Below are 21915 nucleotides of genomic sequence, written 5' to 3'. Positions count from 1 at the left end.
TTATATTGTCGGTTGACAATATTGTTGTGTTTTGTGCGTCGTCTGTCGATTGAAAGATTCCCTCCCACAAAAATCAAACAACCCCATCGAGATGAATAATAATATTTTCCACTCTTCTAAAAAACACTATGGTTTACCACCGTTACCCAAAAAGACTTCTGCCACCATCATCCGCCCGCCATTGAATCGACAAGCTATTCAGCCACGAGTTATTTCATAAAGTTGTCGATGTTTTTTTTCAGTCCTTTTCTCTCATTTTATTACATTTTGTTGTTACAGTTAAACTTATAACTTTCCACTCTCTCTCTTTTTTTGGTGTTTTTTTTTTTTTTTTGTATGTTTTGCTTTCGTCGAATATGGGAAAAAGTTTTTTGGTGTACACTTCCGGCGAAAAATAAAAGCGGATCCTGGTACTAGGTAACACTTGTCTACTAATTAGATATCATTGCTTAATTTTTTTCGCTTCGTCTCTCTGTTAAAGGTACCGTTATTCGTTATTCCTTTATTTTTTTAGTTTTTTTTTTTTTGGGTCTTTTTTTTTTCCTTTTGAAATTTTGTTTGAAAAGCCCCCGCGCTTATGGCACACGATGACGTGGATGACGGCGACGACGACGACGATGATGATGAGGACAAAGGAAGTGCATAAAAGGCTCTATGGTTCTGAGATCCTGGCTAAAAAAAAGGGCGAACAAAAAAAAAAGAAACAACGGGTACACATCCTGAATGGGTATTTACATGCAAGCCAGGAGATAGCGAACTTCGGCCTTAATGGGTAATGATGTAGGCTTGTATCCTGCCTGCTTGCCGTGTGCTTCATATATCCTTTTTTTTTGTGTGTTCTTTTGCTCATTCTACACTACACTGGAGCTTATTTCATTTTGTCCGTGCTTTCTTTTTTTATTTGAGTTGTTTCTTTTTCAAACATTTAATTTTAAATCTGACCCATCAGCTGAAAAATAGGGGTAGGTGGCGGAAGTGAACTCTAAAAAAAGCAAAATGAAAACAGGAAACAATTTTTTAAACACAAGAGTTTTTTGTAGATATACGTGGTATTCTTTTTTATTTCACTCACTGAACGAGGAGGTGTTAATCAACTTTTAGCCTTTGTTTGAAAAAAAAAATAAAGAGAAGGTGGGGGTGAGAAAAAAATACTCGGAATGATGGGTACGCGCGCCGAAGGACATTCCGCCTGTATGAAGTATTTTTAATTTTTTTTCGTTTCCTTCTTTTTTTTTGTACTATTTAGAACTTAAGTTGACGTGAGGATTGAATGAGGATTGTTACAGAAATAAAAACGTATAACAAGGGACCTTGTGTATGTTAATGTTCTCAAGCTAATTGTGTCGTGTGGGTTTATGTCTATTAGATAGACAAGCAAGAAATGCACAGCGAATGAACAAGTATTTTTTTGCAATTTCCTTCATGAAAGCAAATGAATATAAATATGGTGGTGTTTGACGTACAAAAATATTTATTTTTTTTTTAGCTTTTTTTCGAATCGAATAAGATATTGTTTTAGGGCTTTTCCTAAATAAATATTTTTTTATTTGTTTTTGTTTTTTTACAGAAAGGGTATGCAATTTTAAGGATAATTTTTAATACAAATTTCATGCGTTGTAATAATCAAGATTTTGTATTAAAATGTCCAAATGTTAAAATTTAGAAAAATTTTAAAAAGCATGGAGTTTTTTTTTAAATCAGTTCTAAAGATTTTCTTATTTTGTGATTCATGCAAATGTCATAATTGAATGATTTTAGTGTTTTTCCACTTATAATGGATTCTTGCTGAAAAAAAATTGGCTAAAATACGAAATATTAAAAGTTCTTTAATATTATGTAGTTAGTCAGGGTTGGGGTCAAAATTCTGCCGGGGTCAAAATTTTTTTGTCAAAATTCTGCTTTCAAAATTCTGCTTTACAAAATTCTGCTTTCAAAATTCTGTTTTCCAAAATTCTGTTTTTCACAATTCTGCTTTTCATAATTCTGCTTTTCAAAATTCTGCAAAAAATAAAAAAGGGTTTGGAACATTTTCCAAAACCTTTTTTAATTTTTTGCAGAATTCTGTAAAATCATCTTTTTGAAAAATTATCTGCTTATTTGATTACTTACCTACATAATTTGTCATTTTTTAAATGCGAATTAAATTTTGTTTTATAAATGAATAAATTTGTAAATATTAAGAAAAGGTTTTTAATATTAAACATTTCCGAAAATAACTAAAAATTTATTAATTTATCAAATAAAGATGAATATTCAAAAATTTGAATAAGAAAAGGAATATACAACATCGGTTCCAATTAGTATACATATTTTATTTGAAAGAAAGTCAGTATATGCATTTCAAAAAATATTTGCGACACTTAAATAAAAAAATTTAGGAAAGTACCAATGTTGAGAATTACATTAATGAGGTGTATTTTTCTTTAGCGCATATGCTATAAAAAAAAAAACAGAATTAGCAGAATTTTTTTGTTCAAATATAATGCTGGCAGAATTTTGAAAAGCAGAATTTTAAAAAGCAGAATTTTGAAAAACAGAATAGAAAAAAAGCAGAATTTTGAAAAACAGAATTTTCGCTGAAAAAGCAGAATTTTGAAGCCAGAATTTTACCCGATCCCAGTTAGTCATCCTTTTTTGAAATTAATATATTTAAAAATTTTGCCAGGTTTTCGCCGTTTTTGTCTGGAATGTTTAAATTTTTAAGATGAGGGTTTATACCTGTTTTTTGTCTAGCCCTCTATTTTACAAAAATTGAATTTCTAGAAGTTGTTCCCAGTTGTTCCTAAATGTTTGGACTTCTAAATTCAATAGGTATTTTAAAAAAATTCGAATTAATATAAGGTGCGCCTAAAGATAATAAAAAATGTAGATTTAGAGTTAAAAAATTATTTTAACGAATTCAGAAAAAAATATATTTAGTCCCCAAATTTTTGAAAATTAAGAGTTAGAAAAAAAATTTACTATAAATATAAAAAAAAAAAAGTTTGGTCTCCTTTTCAGAATTCAGAAAAAATCAAAACTTGTCCCAGGTTGCTCTAAAGTTTTTCTAAAGTGCTTGGTTTTCACTCTTAATACTGACATTTAGTTCATTGCTTTTGGCAAATCCTTAATTCAGAAGTTGTTCCCAACGGAAACTGCTTCAAAATCTTTTCTTAAAATACTGAAAATTAAAGATGCTAAAAATGGCTGATCCAATGCAAGCAAAACATTTTTTTAAGTAGGTAACCATTCCTCCGCAAAAAAAAAAAATAAATTCAACCAGTTCATTTAATTTATATCGTAGTATTTAATATTTATAGTCCTCAACAGAGTTAAATCTTTGAAGTGTTTTCAGAAAAAAATCATAAACAATCCAAAAATTTCACTTAAAAGTTATTTATGGGAGCTTTAATGCATTATATCTTCAAGTTTAATCAATTTACCGAAAAAGTTGTTCCCAACGAAAACTGCTTCAAAATCTTGTTTTAAAATACTGAAAATTAAAGATGCTAAAAATGGCTGATCCAATGGAAAAAAAAACATTTTCTTAAGTAGGTACATGGTACACATTCCTCCGCAAAAAAAAAATAGATTCAACCAGTTCATTTAATTCATATCGTAGTATTTAATATTTATAGTCCTCAACAGAGTTAAATCTTTGAGTGTTTTCAAAAAAAAATATACACAATCCAAAAATTTCACTTTAAAGTTATTTAAAGGAGCTTTAATCCATTATATCTTCAAGTTTAATCAATTTACCGAACTGGTTAATGCCTCTTTTAATGGTAAATGTTACTGTTTACAAGTTTCAAACTGCTGGTTTTGTGTTAAAATGTCCCAAAAAATTATAAAATGAAAACCGAATTATGACCGATTTAATAAATAATTAAAAGCCTTTTAAATTTTTAAATGACGTTTTTTGTATAGAAGAAACGATATTTTAGGACGTAAAAGCCTGATAAATATTTAAAAGTGCTTTATGAAATTGGCCATTAGTCTTTGAAGATGGTAGCTCCTCCTATCCTCCTATCCTATGAAAAATTAATTATTCCAAAAACATATAAATTTGGTTTTGTAGAGTTCAGGTTTTTTTGGGACTTCCTTTAAATTTTTGAAGTCGCTAGAAAAAACCAAAGAATTAAAAAAAAATTGCTTTCTAAAAGATGCAGTATTAAATTCTATCTTTTTTAAAAAAAAATATATTATATAAAAAGTTTTCACGAACAGATTCTTTTTTTGGGATTTGTTTTTTTTTTTCGATAAGTGTGTAATTTTAAAAAAATGTGAAACTTTACTAAACATCAATTATAAAGTTCGATACGTTGCTATACGCTATGCGTAACGCAAATGGCATCGCCATTCTAAAATCGTATCAAAAACTAGTCGATAAAGCATTTTTTTAACAAATCCTCAACCCTCATTCAAAAATTTTTGAAACCTTTAAATTTTTTTCATTCAATTCATTTCTTAAAAACTTTTTGGAAACAAAAAAAATAATGCACAAAACTTAAAACCTTTATATTTTCCAAAAGTGTTATCTCAAAAAACGTTACTTCATTTGTCACTTCGAATTCCAGTTCAGCACCTCCAAAAATCCTTGGGAAAAGTATAGCCTTGTTTAATAGCGTTATACATAAATATAAGGCGTTCAGAATAATGGTGGGTCAAGTCAACTTCTCTATAAGTTGGCTATTTTATAAAATAGAATGAAAGAAAGAAATTCTGCTGTTGATCTGTGAAACAGAGCTTCTCAAAGTTCAGTTTAATGCGAACATTTCAAATGGAAGTGACCCATTATTATTCTGAACACCTCATATAGTACATGCCTAGTTTTAACGTATCCGAACTATCAGAGCTTTATGCGAAAGCGATTTGCTTTGATGAACTTTGTAAATTAAAGTACATAATGTACTTTTCTTTTACTCTTTTATACAGGGTGTCCCAAAAGTAATGGATCAAACGAAATAAGCTGATAGGCCAACTTAAGGGCTCTCAGAATTTGGTAACTTGTTCATCCCAAATCCTTACGGTTTTCGTTTTAATGCAGTTTTTGTGAAATTTCGAAAAATCCCGACTTGGCAACAGTATTTTGCTTCCTCTGCCCATAATTGATTTTTGTTTTTTACAATTCTTTCACTAAGACATTGCCTAATAATAAGAAATAACTAATTAATCAAAATATTTTATATTTCATATGCCATTTTGCTGCAAATTAATTAACAGTTCCATGTTTTATAAAAACTCAATTTATTACTTTTATTTCAGAGCAACACCCTGATAAAAATTTGTATGGTGTGGTACAGGTTTATTATTTTAAAAACTTGCCGTGTTATTGCAGTTTTCAAAAATGTATAAAAGTTTCCAAAGTTGAAACTAGAACGAAAGATATTACAATTTCAATTCAGAGCAAAATAACAAACAAAAATCGAGGCTTTTATTCAAAAATAAATAAACAAACAACAGTCGAGAAAATGTGTTTATTTTCTTTGTTATTTTTCTCTGAAAACCTCGTTTTTTTGCATTCAAATTGTAATATCTTTAGTTCGACTTCAACTTTGGAAACTTTTATACATTTTTGAAAACTGCAATAACACGGCAAGTTTTTAAAATAATAAACCTGTACCACACCATACAAATTTTTATCAGGGTGTTGCTCTGAAATAAAAGTAATAAATTGAGTTTTTATAAAACATGGAACTGTTAATTAATTTGCAGCAAAATGGCATATGAAATAAAAAATATTTTGATTAATTAGTTATTTCTTATTATTAGGCAATGTTTTAGTGAAAGAATTGTAAAAAACAAAAATCAATTATGGGCAGAGGAAGCAAAATACTGTTGCCAAGTCGGGATTTTTCGAAATTTCACAAAACGAAAACCGTAAGGATTTGGGATGAACAAGTTACCAAATTCTGAGAGCCCTTAAGTTGGCCTATCAGCATATTTCGTTTGATCCATTACTTTTGGGACACCCTGTATATTAAAAACGTTTTTTTAAATAACATTTTTTGTCATAATTTTCTTGAACTTTGTCTGACTATGTCGAGCCTTATAAAAATAATTCAATTTTCGTATTCGTACTCGTACATAGTTCAAACTTACTCAATCAATTTATACGTTCAAAAAGTTCAAGGACCCTACACTCCACTTTTTTTGGTAAATTTTTTTTATTGTTTGTTCCTTTTATGAATATAAAATCCTTAATATTATTTCCCAAAAACCAACAAAAAAAAAATGATATCTTCAGGCGACTAGGAACATCTCCTGGGCAGAATAACTAAAGCTAGACAAGTATTCGGGGCTCGTTATCAAAACGCAACGCAACAAATAAATACACAAAACCTCGTCGTGATTCCTATCACCATATCGACACTACTGTTCTCTAGCCAAAGAGCCAATGTGCATAGAAGAACCCATCATGCACCTGCAGGATGCACAAAACAAAAGTCCACATACAAATACACACACTGATTTACACACATTCATATTTTTCTGGAACATACTCGTAGCTATACGAATATGGAGACTATGATGCATAGGATTGCATTGCTTTGTAATTATTATGAGAGAAACAAACAACAAAGCACTTACCACTCCCAAGAGGTACATTCGTCTTTTTTTGCTGTCCCGCTGCTTCAAGTTTATTCTGGACTTCATCCAGGCTCACAGTAGTACCGGCGCCGCCGCTGCCGCCTGTACCCACCCCGGAACCGACACCTCCTCCAGCACCATGATGGGAATTTCGAGGGTTCCGGCTATAGTTATTGCCGGTGTTATTGCCTTTGTTATTATTGTTGGCATGCTGCTGCTGTTGCTGGATAATACCTAAGCGAGCATTTGTAGATTTGACCCGACTGGGAATTGTTGCTACAGCTGCTCCCGTTGTTACTGACACAGATGAAGTTTGCTTCACCAGACCCGTTTGTGTTGATTGCGGGGTGGTGGTCACTCTGGAGAAGGCCAAAGACGAAGGCAACGACGATGATGTGGCTAATGGTGGCGTAGATGTGGCAGTGTTAACATTGCCAGCTGTTGTAACATCACTAGAAGTCACTGTAGAGGTGTTGTTGTTGTTGTTGTTGCTGTTGCTCGTATTAGCACTCGAGTTCCGTATTACAAGGATTGATTGTGACTTTTCTAAGCGTTTTAGCGTTTGCAATATGAAGGGCCCTTTGGCATTTGCCCCAGAGAGTGTGGTTGTAGTTGTAAGGCGATTGCCATCCGTAGTGTAGGTCCGACTTGGTTGCTTTTGGATGAGGAAGGACCGTTCACCGAGGTTGCCCTTTTTCATAGACGCTGCCGATTGGAGCAGCACCGATTCCAATTGGTTTGCATTGATTGGCGTTTGCAAGAGAATAGTGTTGCCATTGCCACCAGATGATGAGGTGGAATTGGCACCACCATTTGTCTTACGTGGTGTATGCAAGATTAAGGGTTTGTCCTCTTCGTTGATGAAACTTATCACATCGTGCTTGTTTTGAATGATTATTTGGCCATTTTCATTGCGAGAACCTCGCAAGAGAATGATATTATTGGTGCTACCAGTCGATTGTTGCGATTGGCCAGTGTCGAATATCGATTGTGATGGATTATGTTGGACAATCGCTTTTTGTAATGGCGACGGATCATCACTGGAACTGCTGTCCATTGTGATGCAAGATGATTTGGACACTTCGTTGGAGTTTTGAGCTCGAGTTGTAACAGTTTTGCCATTTTCATCACAATTTGATTCTGTAAGAAAAAGGAAAAATGAGAGATTTTATTTTAAGAGAATTAGGTATTCAGTAGTCAGAATTTTAATAAAACTTAAAAAGTAGAAATTTTGAATAATTCTGAGAAATTTCGACCAGAAGATACGGCTAATAATAAAAAGATCTTTATTCAATAAAAAATAAAATGCACGACTGGGGTCGCACGTACTTGCTCTTATGCTTTAAGTTACTCTAATGTTAAAGCTTTTTATTCAAGAAAATTAAGAAAATTTAAAATTTGATATTTTCAAGAAATTAAAAAAAATAAAATCTGTTTTTTATAATTAATTAAATATCGTTTTAAGTGATCTTTCACAAAAAACCAAGTATGCCAGTTTACTTCTTGTATAAAAGGGAATTTTTAGAAAAAAATGTTCGAAAATCGTTAGAGCCGTTTTTTAAAAAAATAATTTTTTATATTTAATTGATTTTTCAAAAAAAAAAATTGAAATATTTTTTAAAAATCCAAAAATGTGTTTTTTGAAAATTTTCTAAATTTTTAACATTACCTTTACCTAAAAGATTTTGTATAAACATTTTCGTTGAAATCGGGGTATTCTTGAACGAGATATTCATAAATCAAAAAAACCGTTATATGACAGGTACCGTTAATAACGGTAAAAAAAATATTTTTTTTATTTGGAAAGTTGGCTCTTATGTGTGTACTGCTACACTCAAAAATTTGAATGAAAATCTTTAGAGCCGTTTTTGAAAAAAATTAACTTTTCTATTTCCATTATATGACAGGTACCGTTAGTTTTTATCCTAAAAAAAAAATTTCAATTTGTCCTCTAGGGAATCACCCAAAACTCTTAACTACCAAGTTTGAACAAAATCACTCTAATAGTTTAGGCTGTAGCTTGAGGTACATACAGACAGACAGACAGACAGACAGACGGACAGACAGACAGAATTGCCGGACCCACTTTTTTGGCATTCTCCATTATCGTAATGTCATGTAAAATTGTTATCTCGAGTTCGATTTTTTTTTACGAATCCTAAACTTGCCCTATAGTACCTACATATACCGCAAGTAATAATTATAAGTTCAAACTGAGAATTGAGAAATTCGAAAATTTTTTGTTTGCATTTTTTGTTTCTTTTTAAAATATATAGATATTTTTAATTGCAATAAAAAAATTTTAATGCAAATATGTATGTTTCATTTTGCTATTAGAATTATTCTATTGAATTGCATTTTATAAACTTTTCGGTATGTTTTTTTTTTAGATTGTTTTGTCATTGATTTGTGATTGATTATTTTGTGAGTTATTAAAAAATCACATTTAGTTTTATCAACAAAATAAAAATAGATTTGGTAAATGAACATTGTAAAAAATATGACTGATATAATGTACATATGTACATGTATTTTTTATGCGAGCAATTTTTTAATGAATATTTGTAGATTTATATTAGGTATGTTTATATGCAGGCTATTTTGGCCAATTTGATGTTAAATGCAAATAAAAAAAAACTTTAGTTCATCTTTTTCCTAACGTTTAGTCGCTATTCACGACGAATATATAATTTTTTACTGCCATTAGTCTTTTGCTTCTATTCCATATCCAATTGAATGTATGTAACTCCTGGATTAATGCATTAAACTGTTTTTTTTTTTTTTCGCGCGAATTCCTATAACAGTTATACCTCCCTGGGTTCCAAATAATCTATGGCGATAAATCGATGAGCACTTAAAGCAAGTTGGAGTTTCTTAAATTAATTTCTTCTCTCTAGTATCATTTTTAATGCTTTAAAACTGCAAACAAAATTAAGAACTTCTTAAACTGCAAGGTTTCAATGAACAAAACATAAGCTCTTACTTTTGAAATTTAAAAACAAATGCAAAAAAAGTGATCCAATACCTTAAAATAACTTGAATATGGAATGAGTACTACCCATCATGCAATTTGCATTTTTTCATTACAAAGTAAACAATTCTGTTGCTTAATCAGCTCACTAATAGAACTTCCCTTTGAGATATTGTGTCTTCTCAATAAAGCACTTTGAAATCTATTTCATTTATTTGTTTGCATAACATTTGCCATTGGTAAAACTCTCATCTTTAAGTCTAGTACTTTTAAGGTTTTTTTTTTATTTCCAAACTTAAAGGTCAACCATTAAAAATATCCCTTTTGTACTTGTATCCAAAAGAAAGTTGGAAAAAAAATTCATCTCTAAAAAATCCCATATATAGAACCCACCATAATTTTTCATAACACTAATGTGTGGTTTGATCCGCGAGTATAGAAGAACTCAAAAGTTGGTTGTTTTCAAAAAAAAAATTATATAAAACAATTTTTTCTGTTCGTCCTTCCTCACCTTTAGGTATTTTTATTTCCTACATATAAAAACATATGGCACTTCCAGAAAAATATGTGTATGATATGGATGGAATCCACTTTATTAACAGAAAAAGTGAATTAAATTAAATATAATATAAAAACCATGAAAGCACAAGAAAACCTTAAAAAAAAGGAAACAAAAATTTAAAAAAAAAAAGGAAACACAAAAAAAACAGCCTCAGCAAATAATGTTTTTTTTTTTTAATTTAATAAAAATGCCTTCAACAGCGAAACGTGAAATGGGCCAACACAAACCAACCACCAAACGAATGAATGTATATGAAAATAAAAAAAAAATAACATCACCTCCCCCTTTAACTGGTCCATGACCCATGCTCCACTGACATTTCCAAACAAAAATCCTTTTCTCATTCCACCACCATCGCCGCTGTCACGTCACTACCATCACCATATCGCGCAAGGTGATTTTAATGGTTTTGAGTCCACCACCAAACCAACCTACATAACCATCACCCCCCTCACTCTCACGAGAGATACACCAAAGATATACCACACAGTACCAGAGACGGACAGAAAAAAGAAAAACTTGCTGACATTGGAACTCCCAATTGAAATCCATTATGAAACCAAGTTTTATACACTCTCCTCGTGTATAGAAACACTGTCCGTCCGCACGTTCTATCTAAAGCACTATAAAAAAAAAAATGAGACGAAGAAGACTGAACAAAAAAAAAAACAAATGTCGTCGTCGTTCATATATACAAAACATGTTTCAATAACAATATAGGCCGTCACTATATCGGTGTAGGTAGTTCCGTTGTTGTTTTGTCCATCAGCTATATAGAAGTAACCCTTTCCTTTTTGACCAACGACTTTGTCTTCATTTCTGTTTCTTCTATATAACCCGACCACCACCGGAAAGTTCTTGTCCTTTTTTTATGGCATCAAAACAAATATTATATCTATCTGGTTTGTTGTTTTTATGATCCTTTCAAACCAAAAACGAACGTTTGGAACGGAGGCATATCGCTAAATCAAGAACGGGACATATTTATAGCACTATTTCTTACTAACGCAATAAATGTGTTCACTTTTACTGGTAAAATATTCGTATACTCTTTTTGGGAGGTGGGGGTTAGGTGCCTCTGATGGTCGTTCTAAAACACCTACCCTCCGAAATCAATGTTATAGACCTCGTACCTATAGAATACAATCCACACGCGGAACACGCGGCTGCTAGAACCATGCTTAAAATAGTAGAAGTCACCTTAATATAAAATTGCGAGGTCATAATTAGCTGTCGGATGAGTTTTTGTTCGCCTTTTGCTCTACTCTCAGAGGAGCGTATGTCCGTTATGTCCTTCCTTCCGTCCGTTTGTCCGTTTTGTCCTTTCATTTTGTTACACAAAAGGAACTCATCCTTCATGATAATGGTGTGCAGTGCCACCTCCACTCTCTTTGTTTGTTATCCAACGCTGCGTGTACACGTTTGCTTCCTTTCTGGGAGTTTGGTTGGTGGAGGGAGAAGACATGTCATAGCAAAACCCCAAAAACAAAACCACGATACCCGGCACCAATAACGGTATACGACTATTATAGCAGCAGCAGAAGCAGAAAGCTATAAAAGGAACTCTTAGTGGTGTTTTACGCGACAAATTCCCACCACGGAACAAGAGTGACCAATATTACGAGTGGGTTATGGTTATGTTGGGGGGTCACAGGTATGAGGCCTCTCTGTCGTCCCTATACACCTCGAGCGTGGACAATTGAAAGTGTGCTTTCGTCTTCTGGATGGTGGCGTCGTCATCGTTGTCGTTACCGTCGTCGTCGTAGTCATTCTATAGCCAAACCAATTCTTGTTGTTGGTCTTTGCTCATCCGTAAATGTAAATGCGATAAATTCGGCAAAGAGTTAAACATTCGTTGGGGTTGTCCCTTCGCTTGGGCTGTTCAGTACTATGCTCCAGGGTCAGCGCATCATAAAACTTTCAGCAAGTTTGTGAAAAATCTCTTAATAGTTGGTCCAACCGAGAGAGGTATTATGGTCCGGAGTGACAAGATTTGGAGTGTGAGTCAAGTATCCTTCGAAAAGAATATTTATTCTTCTTCCAGCGAGATAGTTGGTCCGGAGTTCTGAGGCTTGAGTTTCCAAACCAACAATCTGACAAGCTGTAGGTACACAAAATTTAATTTCGCGGTACCAAATAAATACTACGACGATGACGCTCTGGTTTTTGGGGGTTTTTATCTTCTTCTTTTTTTTTATTTTGTTGGTGGTCATTTTGGTGGACTCTTATTCTTAGAAAGAGAGATCGGTATCGTGTGTCCACAGCATCCACACAATATTCTCGCACATACTTGAAATGCCAAACTGTACAAGAGTTGGTGAATTGTTAATACGCGGATGGAGGCAGGTTTTAGCAAAAGATGGAACACACAAATAAAAAACAGGAGGCTTGCATATCTCTGGAAGTAATAAATAGACCAAGTACATTCATACAAACATGTATGCATGCTTTATAGAATATGTACCCTTGTACCAGTATAGCGGTTTTTAGGGTTTTTCTCGTAACTCGTAGTACTTTCGAGTACATTTTTTTTTTTTTGGGGGGGGTTTGAGAAACTTGTTGTGTGCGGTTGTTCTGGGGTACAGTATAGCGGTCATTGTAAGCGTGATTTATGGTTGTGACGCTTAAATTAGGGATATGACAAATTGTCTCATATTTTAGGGTTAGAAGAGCTATTGCGGTTAGATTTTTTGTATATATTTTTGTAGCGAGAATTTATATAATAAACTTGGTCTGATGATATGGGGTGTTCTTCTCTTTTACAAATTAACTTAGTTAATCAATATGGTTTGTTCATTGTTTCATGATATCGAATTTTGGTGATAAGATCGACTATTTTCTGTTCGATAAGGGTGCAAGTCACTTTTTACTTGCCCTTTAATTTTAGATTACATACACCACTTTGATTTTTTTTTTAATGTACATCCGATTAACCGCTTATTTGTTGTTTTTTCTTTTAAAAATCACAATTCTCTGACTTTTTAGGATGTGTTCATAACATGCCAGCATTTCCATTCGTACTTGACGACTGTCGGAGGCAAGTGTTAAACTAAATTTAGTTCAGATAACTTCATACTGAAGACTGTTAAAACATATATCTACTAGTAAGAATATTTGTATTTGAAAAAAATTTATTTTGCTGTCAACATTATTATGAGAGGAAGGATTATGGTAGCTTTATTTCTTTTATTGGTTAATTTAAGTAAAGGATCGACCATTAATAAATAAGCCTTTTAAGCTTTTTGTACCCTGTTTTCTATTTTATCTTTTTATCTTAAATTTATGTTGGCTTGTTATACAAAAGAGTAGATTGAGAGTTCCAAAAAAAAAAAGTTTTCTAAAACCTATAGTAAGCAGGTCTAATAGTGCTATCAATTTTATTGAGCTAGTGTTTTTTTCTTTTTGTCTTGCAACCTCATTGTTTCATAAAAAAAGGTATTCCATGGTTAAATGTAAAATAATGTTCTTACTGTATTCTTTATACAAGTGGTAAATCAACGGTTGATACCAATTATCATCAGTTTACCATTTCTTTCAAATAAATTAAAGATAATATTCTTATTGTTTTTTTTTTTTTTTAATAAATTACCATTTTCTTTATGAATTAGATTTATTTTGACTTTATAAGATCGGCAATTAAAAATTACTTTAATTAATGTAACATATGAAGAAGAATGTTGCATTGCTATTAAATCCAAAAAACATGTGTGGAAAAATTTCTATTTCTTCCATTCTGGATGGAATTTAAAGTGATTCGAAATCTCAAAATAACTTGTGTATGGAGCCCTACCAATGATTTAAAGAGTTCTTATCACGAGCTATACATTCTCGTCTATAATCGTAAGTACACATACGTGTACTTACGTATGTGTACCCCTTAAATTAGCTAAGTGTAACTTCTTCTAAAAGCTTAATCCACTCCTGTATAAACAAAAAAAAAAACTATCGTAATTATTAAACCTGCCTTAAATTTTTTTTAATTTTTCTGCATAATAAAATACTTACGTATCTGAAGATTCAAACAATACACAGCTTGTGAAGACATCATATACTAGCCAGCATTTTTTCTGAAATCAAAAGAAAATATATTAATAATATAAAACAGAAGATAAAAGCTATATTAAACTGGTAAAAGTTATAAACATTTAGTAATATGAGTAAAATTAAATTAAAGATTAGACACATGCGCTTCTTAACTTTGTGTCCAATCTTTCTCTACAGAATGTTCACTTTTTGTTATTATGTATTTTCCAAATTTTGTATTGAAGCTTGAAAATAATTGTTATGTCGGAGTAGGTGTCCTTTCAGAGGACTTTTTACCGACTTCCAAAATTTTTTTTTTTTTTTATGTTTGTTGCCTCATAACTTTGGACTGAGTGAACCAATTTTCAATTTTTGTATTGGAAAGCTGGTGGCTGCAGTGTGGTCCCATTTCAATTTCGTGCAATTATAGCCATAGGAACTATTAGAAAAACCATAAAATCCATGGAAGTCGGTTTTGTTTTTTGATAAAAAAGATTATGTTTCAGGTAGAAACAAAAGTTCCCAAAAAGAATGTGTGTTTAACGATAGTGTTTAAATCACATAACTATGGGATCCAAATGGAAACCAGGCCAAGTTTAGAACTTCAGAAGCACTCGGCATTTCATAAGAAATGCACATCTACAACTCTCAACTAATTCGGCGCATGAATGATTTCGATGTGGGTATTGTGGGAGGATCTTAACTCTCCCACGTATCTGCTTTACATTAGTTATTTGATTTTGGGGTTCGACGGATTGAACTCACAAATTGACGGCAAGTATCCCGATTTGGAATTGTTCCATTTTTTGAGGTCAACTGAACTAGGTGAAATATTATTATGTTTACTTAAAACGGCCACTTTAGTTTTCATCAGCTAATCAACTCGTTACCATTATCTACCATTCAATTTATCAAATAAAACTTTTGCTATTGATCTTAATCCAAGCGCAGTCTATAATTCAAATCTCATCCTAAAACTGTAAGACATCATTGAGTACAAATTGTTGGTACAAAGAACGAGTTATTGAACTCGTTTAGTAACAGTGTTAACGAAATCAATGTACTGGCTTATCACAAGAATAAGATCATCATAAGATCAGGGATACCGAGGATACTCTTTTCTATGTCACTGCTGTAAATATAGTTTCCGATAAATAAATTCCTCACTAGTTATATGATATTATTTATCTAGAGAACATTTTCATATTTGAAGCAAACATGTTCAAAAGAAAAATACTTCCCTTTTTTTTCGAACTAAAGAACAAGGTAAAAGGTTCGAGATGTTAATAAAAAACGAAAGAAAATGGCTATATGACAACCGTGCTCTTTTGGAAAAGCTGTGAATAACAATATCAGTGAACGAATGAGACCAGCTGTCCTTAAGAATGATCAAAATCTATTGAGGAAAAGAACATCCCTTTCAACCACTTCAGCAAATCTGACTACGCTAAAAAGTGAATTAATATACCATAAAATTATAAAAAGTTTCCACGAAAACGTCTAAACAACTATAATCAGGCTGATCAACTTTGTGACAAGAGGACTTTGGTGGCTCCAGGCCAAAAAACGTCCAAAAGTATAGTTTTACAATTGGATTCCAATTCCAATTTTCCATAGACCAAGTATACAAATATTCTGTTCACTCACTATCACTACATGTTAATAACTACAGCCAAGGTCTCTGGATGCGTGTATAAATGGAACTACAACGAACACCGTAATTGCAAGAAAATTAAGCTTTAATAGGCAAATGATCGCCAAATTGACTGAAAGAACCATTACTAGCAAAAAATGTAGAGATCTACGATCTATCAGAAGTACTACGTACTATAATTATATGGTTTTATTCAAAAATGCAGAACTAAAGGTCTTTTACAGTGAACGTCGACTTAGCCAAAAAGATAAAAAATTACTGATATGGGTATTTCGTGCGAAGTTTATGGACATCGAAGCACGAACTCTTTGAATCCAACTCCTTGGCTCAACATAAAGCATTAAGCACTGTATGCTACTAGATAATAAATCTAAAAACTAAGTGGAAGAAGCGGCAAAAATGGGTTTAAAGGTCAATGAGGGGAAACCATGCTGTCGTCAAAAAAATGACACTCAACACCGACGCATTGGGCAAAACGTAACCATCGACAGCCATAACTTCGAGATAGTATAGGACTTTGTCTACCTAGGCTCCGCTTTAAACACAGTCAATAACAACAACAAACTTTGGTTTGAGAAGGCAATTGACCAGCAAAGCCCTCTCATCAGCAACTAAGGTGTCCCTTTATACATAAGACCCTTATCATCAGTCCTGCTATATGGTGCAGAAGCATGGACTTTAACAAAGGTGGATGAAACATCCTGGATTTTTTTTGAGAGAAAAGTTCTTCGTGCTATTTTCGGTCCCGTGTGCATTGATGGTGATTGGAGAAGAAAATACAACAACCAATTTTACGGGTAGTACAAGGACACTAACCTAGCCAAGAAATTGAAGATGCAGCGCCTGCTATGGCAAGGGAACGTGGAGCGCATGAACAACAAAGCATCGACTCCAACTTAGAGGGGCGGCGGCGCAGTAGAGGAAGACCTCGTCTGAGGTGGCGGGTCTCAACCAACTGGAATTGGACCTCAATCAACTTGGCTAACGAAACAGGAAGCAGCGAGCTAAGGATAGAGCTGGCTGGCAAAGCTTTTTGATTTTGGCCCAAATCCATAGCGGAAAGTAGCCGTGTTACGGCGCATGGTCACCCTATGTAAGTAAGTTAGACTAGCTCGAAGATGCCTCGAGGAGCCAATACCTTCATCAGTCTATTAATATGCTTTTTTTTAAGTGTGGACCATAAACATTCAATCTATTAGTGAGATAGGTCCGTCAAAACGACTGTAAGAGGAAGTTTATATCAATTGTATTGATGCAATCATAAAAGGCTCCTAATATTGTTCAGCTGAAAAGGACCAAGTTATTCCAAGGTTATGATCGCAATGACTTTTGAACTTTAAGGGACACCTTATTGGCCCAGTGACATAGCTAACAAAACAAAAAAAGTATCTCAAAGGATTTTCAGCTTTGATAATCCATAACAAGTCTATAAAGGATGTCCTTTCGGCAAAAAATACTTCCGAAACCACCAACAACAAATTTGCAAGTGGAGTGTTGTTTGTTCACATTGTTTGTATACAATGTTTTGTGACAGATTTTGACAACCTTCGGGATAGGAGTGGTTGTTGGTGAACTTTACACAAGTCTCACTCATTGACCAAAAAAAAAAACTAATCTATTAGCTTCATCATATTGCTCTTAAAAAAAAAATATCAAACAGATAATAAGGACGAGCTATACAGATCCATATTGCATCTTGCAACTATTGCCAAACTTTGTTATTTGAACAGGATGACCATGAAGAATACTCGCTGTTCGGCGAAAGTCAACAAAGTTAACACCCAAGTCCTTAATATCATATTCAAAGCAATTGTTTGTAACTCAAAAGGGCAACACCAGTGGCATAATTTTTCAAAAGTCCGTTAAACGCCTTTCATATGCAAGCAACGAGCATAGCAGTCATCGTGAAGAGATTCGACGCAAAATATCACGATGGATAGATATAACTTTTAGGTGGCCAAATAAATTTGTTAATACATAGTAAATTCACTACAACTTCGTTTAATTAGATCAGTGCAGCAATCAAACAAAAAATTAGTGTTTCCAAGCGCTCTTTCTTAAATAAGAAAAGAAAACCTTATTTTTCCCAAATTAACTGTATTGATTACATGCATAGTCACTGTCCAGATCTATCAATTAACAATTCGGTTCAGTGTATTTATCGCAAAAGATGCAACGAAAAGCTTTGAGCCTTTTAAGAAGACTTAAGAAAGTGTTTCTGAGAAACCTAGGGCACATGACGGTTATGGATATCGATATATCAGCTCAATGAGTATTATAGACAACGTGACAGAGTTATATGTCTCTCAATGTTGAACGTACAAGCAGAGAATGACTTCAACAAATTTGGCATAGGTAATTTCGAAGGCAATTAGCAACCAAACAAACAGGCTTACTACGATGCTTGATGAGGTTTATTAAGAATAAATAAGTTGCATTTTATAAAAAAGTATACTTATTCCTAATACAAAATATCTAAGTTAAGTGAAAAAGCTTCAGAAAATGCTTTATGTATAGGTTAGGTTAGGTTGAACGGGGTGATAATCCGACAAGTCGAGTTATCCCACTCGGATCTCGATGGATCCATTGTGATCCCCAGGGTTACGGTGGGCAGGAGTGAGGATGGGTAAGGGAAGGGTTTATTGGGAATTAGGTGTTGGAATTAGTGTTAGGGGCCTCCCTGAACCATCCTGAAATTTGGATAAATTTCATTATGTTTTTCAGTGGCAAGGACGAGACGTCATCTAACTCATCGAAGAAGTAATCTCCGAGAGTTGTTTTCCTACTTTTTGCTAAACTGGGGCATTCACAAAGGAAGTGGTATGAGCCCTCCTCCGCCTCTTCGTCTTGACACCCTCTACATAAGTCTGATGAGACAATACCCATTCTACTCATGTGGGTTCCCATTGAGTTGTGACCTGTAAGGATACCAATCAATAGGGACAACTGAGGCCTGCTTAACTTAAGTATGGTTACAGTTTTGTTCTAAGAAATGGTCGGCCACAGATTTCTTGAAACACGACAGGTTTCAAGAGCTGACCATCTGTCGTTTGCAAAGTTCAAGAAGCTTTGCTTTATTCTGCTTTTTTCGTGCTCCATTGGCATAAGCACCCATGAAACGGTTTGGCACGGATCAAGTGTTTATCCTGTTTTGGCCAATTCATCTGCCCTTTCATTCCCCTGTATATCACGATGTCCTGGGACCCATCGAAGGGTAACTATGTTCGTTATGTTTAGGGACCTTAGTGTATTACGACACTGGTCAACTAGTTTGGCTTTAATTGCTGCCTGGCTGTCTATAAAGATATCAATATTTTTGTTCTTTAAATGGAGTGCGGAGAGTATGTTAGCTGCTTCGCAAACTGCAAAAACTTCCGCTTGAAAAACACTACAGAAGTCAGGGAGTTTCAGTGATTTGTTTATGGGAGGGTTATCTGAAAAGATGCCTGACCCTACGCCTAGGTCTGTTTTAGACCCGTCGGTGAAAACCGAGACATGATCTGCAGTAATGACCCTGTTTGACTCCCAGAGTTACCTTGTAGGGAAGTCTGTCAGCGCTACTGGGTTGAAATCATTGAATGGAAGAGTATAGTCAGTTTGAATGTTACTTGCAACATAGTTCATTATTAATTTATGACCCAAGTGGCCCCCTTTCCAGTTCTTGCCCTCCTTCAAACGAAGGGCACTTATGGCCTCCGATTCTTTTGTAAAAAGGTCGATCGGGGCAAGTGAAAGGAATGTTTCTAGGGCTGATGTGGGTGTAGTTCTCATGGCACTAGTGGTACCTACACGCGAGTCTCTGAATTTTGGTCATAGTTTTAAGATGCTTTATGTATACTTTGGACAAAAATAATAATCAAACTATAAGAGGGAATCCTTCATGTCACATCTGTTTAAAATTTAAATTCATAAAATTAAACTGAAAGACACTGTTTTGTTCCAGAAAGGCACCAAGCTATTGCAAGGTCATCTAGGTTATTATCGCAATGGCTTATGGCCCAGTGACATATAGGTAACATTTATAAATTCAAACAAAAATCTGCAAAAAAAAGGCATCTCAAAGGATACCGAGTTTTTGTAGTCCATTGGTCGTCTAAAGTATGTCCTTTTCAGTGGAAATACTTGCAAAATTCCCACCAACTATTATGCACGTGGATGGTTTGTGTACGTCGGAATTCTTTTGACTACAATGTTTTGCAAAATGCAATGTTTTTGTGAGTTTGACAACCCTCGGATTAGGAGTGGTTGTCGGTGAACTGACCAAAAACTAATCTCTTAGCTTTTTTTTTTATCAAAAAGGAATTATGCCATTAAGGCTTGACAACCAAACCAAAACATCATTATTACTCAATGTGTAGAAAACATTCAGTTTTGTGCTCTTGCTACCCATGGGACAGATCCTATCGATTTTATGTATATAAAACTGTGTGCCCACCTCAAATGCTTTTGCCAAAAACATTTTAGGTTAATAATGCGCTCCGCAAGTCTCTTTTTTTTTTTCCTTCTCCATTAAGGAAATAATCCAAATCCAAAAATAAAAAAAAAAGAAGAAGAGAAGAGAAGAAAAATCAAATTTTAGTTGACATCGCCAATATACAACAAAATCGCAACCTACCTTCACATTACCAACCACCAACCGCCACAACGATTCCCACTTTCTACTACGTCGAGGTCAGCAGCTCTCACTCAATTTCAATGTGCAACAACGACATAGGTTGTCCCTCCTCGTCTCGTCTCGTCTCTAAAACCTCACAGAGCCACCCTATATTCGAGGCTGTTCCATTATTATTAGCATTTTAGCGTGCAGTTTTGTGTTTGTGAGACATTTACGCGTTGTTGTCCAAAACAACACAATCGTTTGCACTCCCGAGCTGCCCCGAGAACCGACACAGAACAGAAAACAAACAAAACCACGACAACTATCAGAGTTAACAGCTACGAGGACGACAAATCTAATTAGAAAAACAACGTAGAGCCAGCGCACTCGTCTGTCCACAAAAATTTGCTTCCAATTCGAAGTAAAAAAGCAACAACAACAAAAAATACGAATTTGAAAAAGACGTCAAAAACTCTCTGAACTGTGCGAACTTGGAAAACTGAAAAAAAAGCCCAAAAAAAACTACGACGACGTTGGAAAAGCAACGATTTTTAGCGAACTCTTGGATTGTTTACTTGGCGCAACTGAAAAGAAGCTATTTACAAATCGAAAAACCCGATTATATTAAAATTCGGAATTCGATAGATTTTGCATGATTTTTAATTCGCATGTAGGTCAAACTAGGAACTTAGCACAACGACGAATTGAAAATGTAAACAAATTTTTCATTATAATTTTTTTTTTTCAATTTTTTTTTCTTCTTTCGTTTCTTCTGTGTGAGGGCAAAAAACTTTTTATAGTGACATAAGTAAAAGAATTGTAAATTTAACTACAATTTTACACTAGTTTTTGATTTGTAAGTGATTTAAATAACAAGTTTAAATGTTTTGTTTACATTTGTAGTTTATTAATTTGAATGGTGGTTATTGGAAAAACACTTAATTTTTGATGAAAATTATAAATATTGGATTTTTCTTCTTCATTTGTAATAAAAAAAAAACACAATAAATGAAGAAGAGAAGTACATTGGCAACAAAAATTTATTATATTTAACTTGAAGTTGGTTGGGGTTTGGTTTTTGTTGAATGGATTTTTTTTTTTTGTTGACAGATGACAGGTTAGTTGGGATGCAAACCAGTGTTATGGCAGGGTTGAAAAATGGAATATGGTAGTGGAAAATTATGGGAAATAGAAAGTTACCAGATTGTAAAGGAGCTCTTAAGGTGTGTTTGCACCTCAAACAAAATGTATGTTTGTTTATACTACGTTTCCACCAACCCTAAATCCGAGAGCCAATATGATTCATTTTATTTTTGGGTATGATATGACAAATTAAACATTTATACCGTAGAGGATATAATAGGTGTGTTTTTTTGTTTATCTATATAAATTTTGAGCAAAAAAACGACATCGAGATTTTTGAAATTTATGCAAACATTTGGCACCACTGTACATATACTTTGGCAGCTGTCTGTCAAAAATGTTGCTTTTGTTTTTTTTTTTATTTTAACTCCGAAGTGGGAAGGCCATTACATCCA

General features: G+C 33.6%; 1 protein-coding gene across 6 annotated transcripts in view; it reads right to left on the bottom strand.

The window, feature by feature from the left end:
* LOC129907492 (uncharacterized) overlaps positions 1-21364 on the bottom strand; it is a 134332-nt gene extending 112968 nt beyond the window's left edge. For 2 of the 6 annotated variants that reach the window (XM_055983755.1, XM_055983759.1), the window contains exons 1-3: positions 20396-21179; positions 14109-14170; positions 6571-7710 (exon numbers count right to left, since the gene is read on the bottom strand). In XM_055983755.1, coding sequence (XP_055839730.1) covers positions 6571-7710; positions 14109-14151 — 1183 coding nt within the window. In that variant the 5' untranslated portion in view covers positions 14152-14170; positions 20396-21179. Of the gene's footprint in view, positions 1-6570; positions 7711-14108; positions 14171-20215; positions 20269-20395; positions 21180-21272 lie in introns of those variants that run through there. The other 4 variants (XM_055983758.1, XM_055983760.1, XM_055983757.1 and 1 more) reach the window with 3 other exon arrangements.
* Between the last annotated feature and the right edge of the window lie 551 nt (positions 21365-21915).

Source organism: Episyrphus balteatus, chromosome 1, assembly GCF_945859705.1.
Source record: "Episyrphus balteatus chromosome 1, idEpiBalt1.1, whole genome shotgun sequence".
In the NCBI taxonomy this organism is placed as follows: Eukaryota; Metazoa; Arthropoda; class Insecta; order Diptera; family Syrphidae; genus Episyrphus; species Episyrphus balteatus.
The sequence above is the reverse complement of the archived record's forward strand: the minus strand, read 5'-3'. Positions and strand labels throughout refer to the sequence as shown.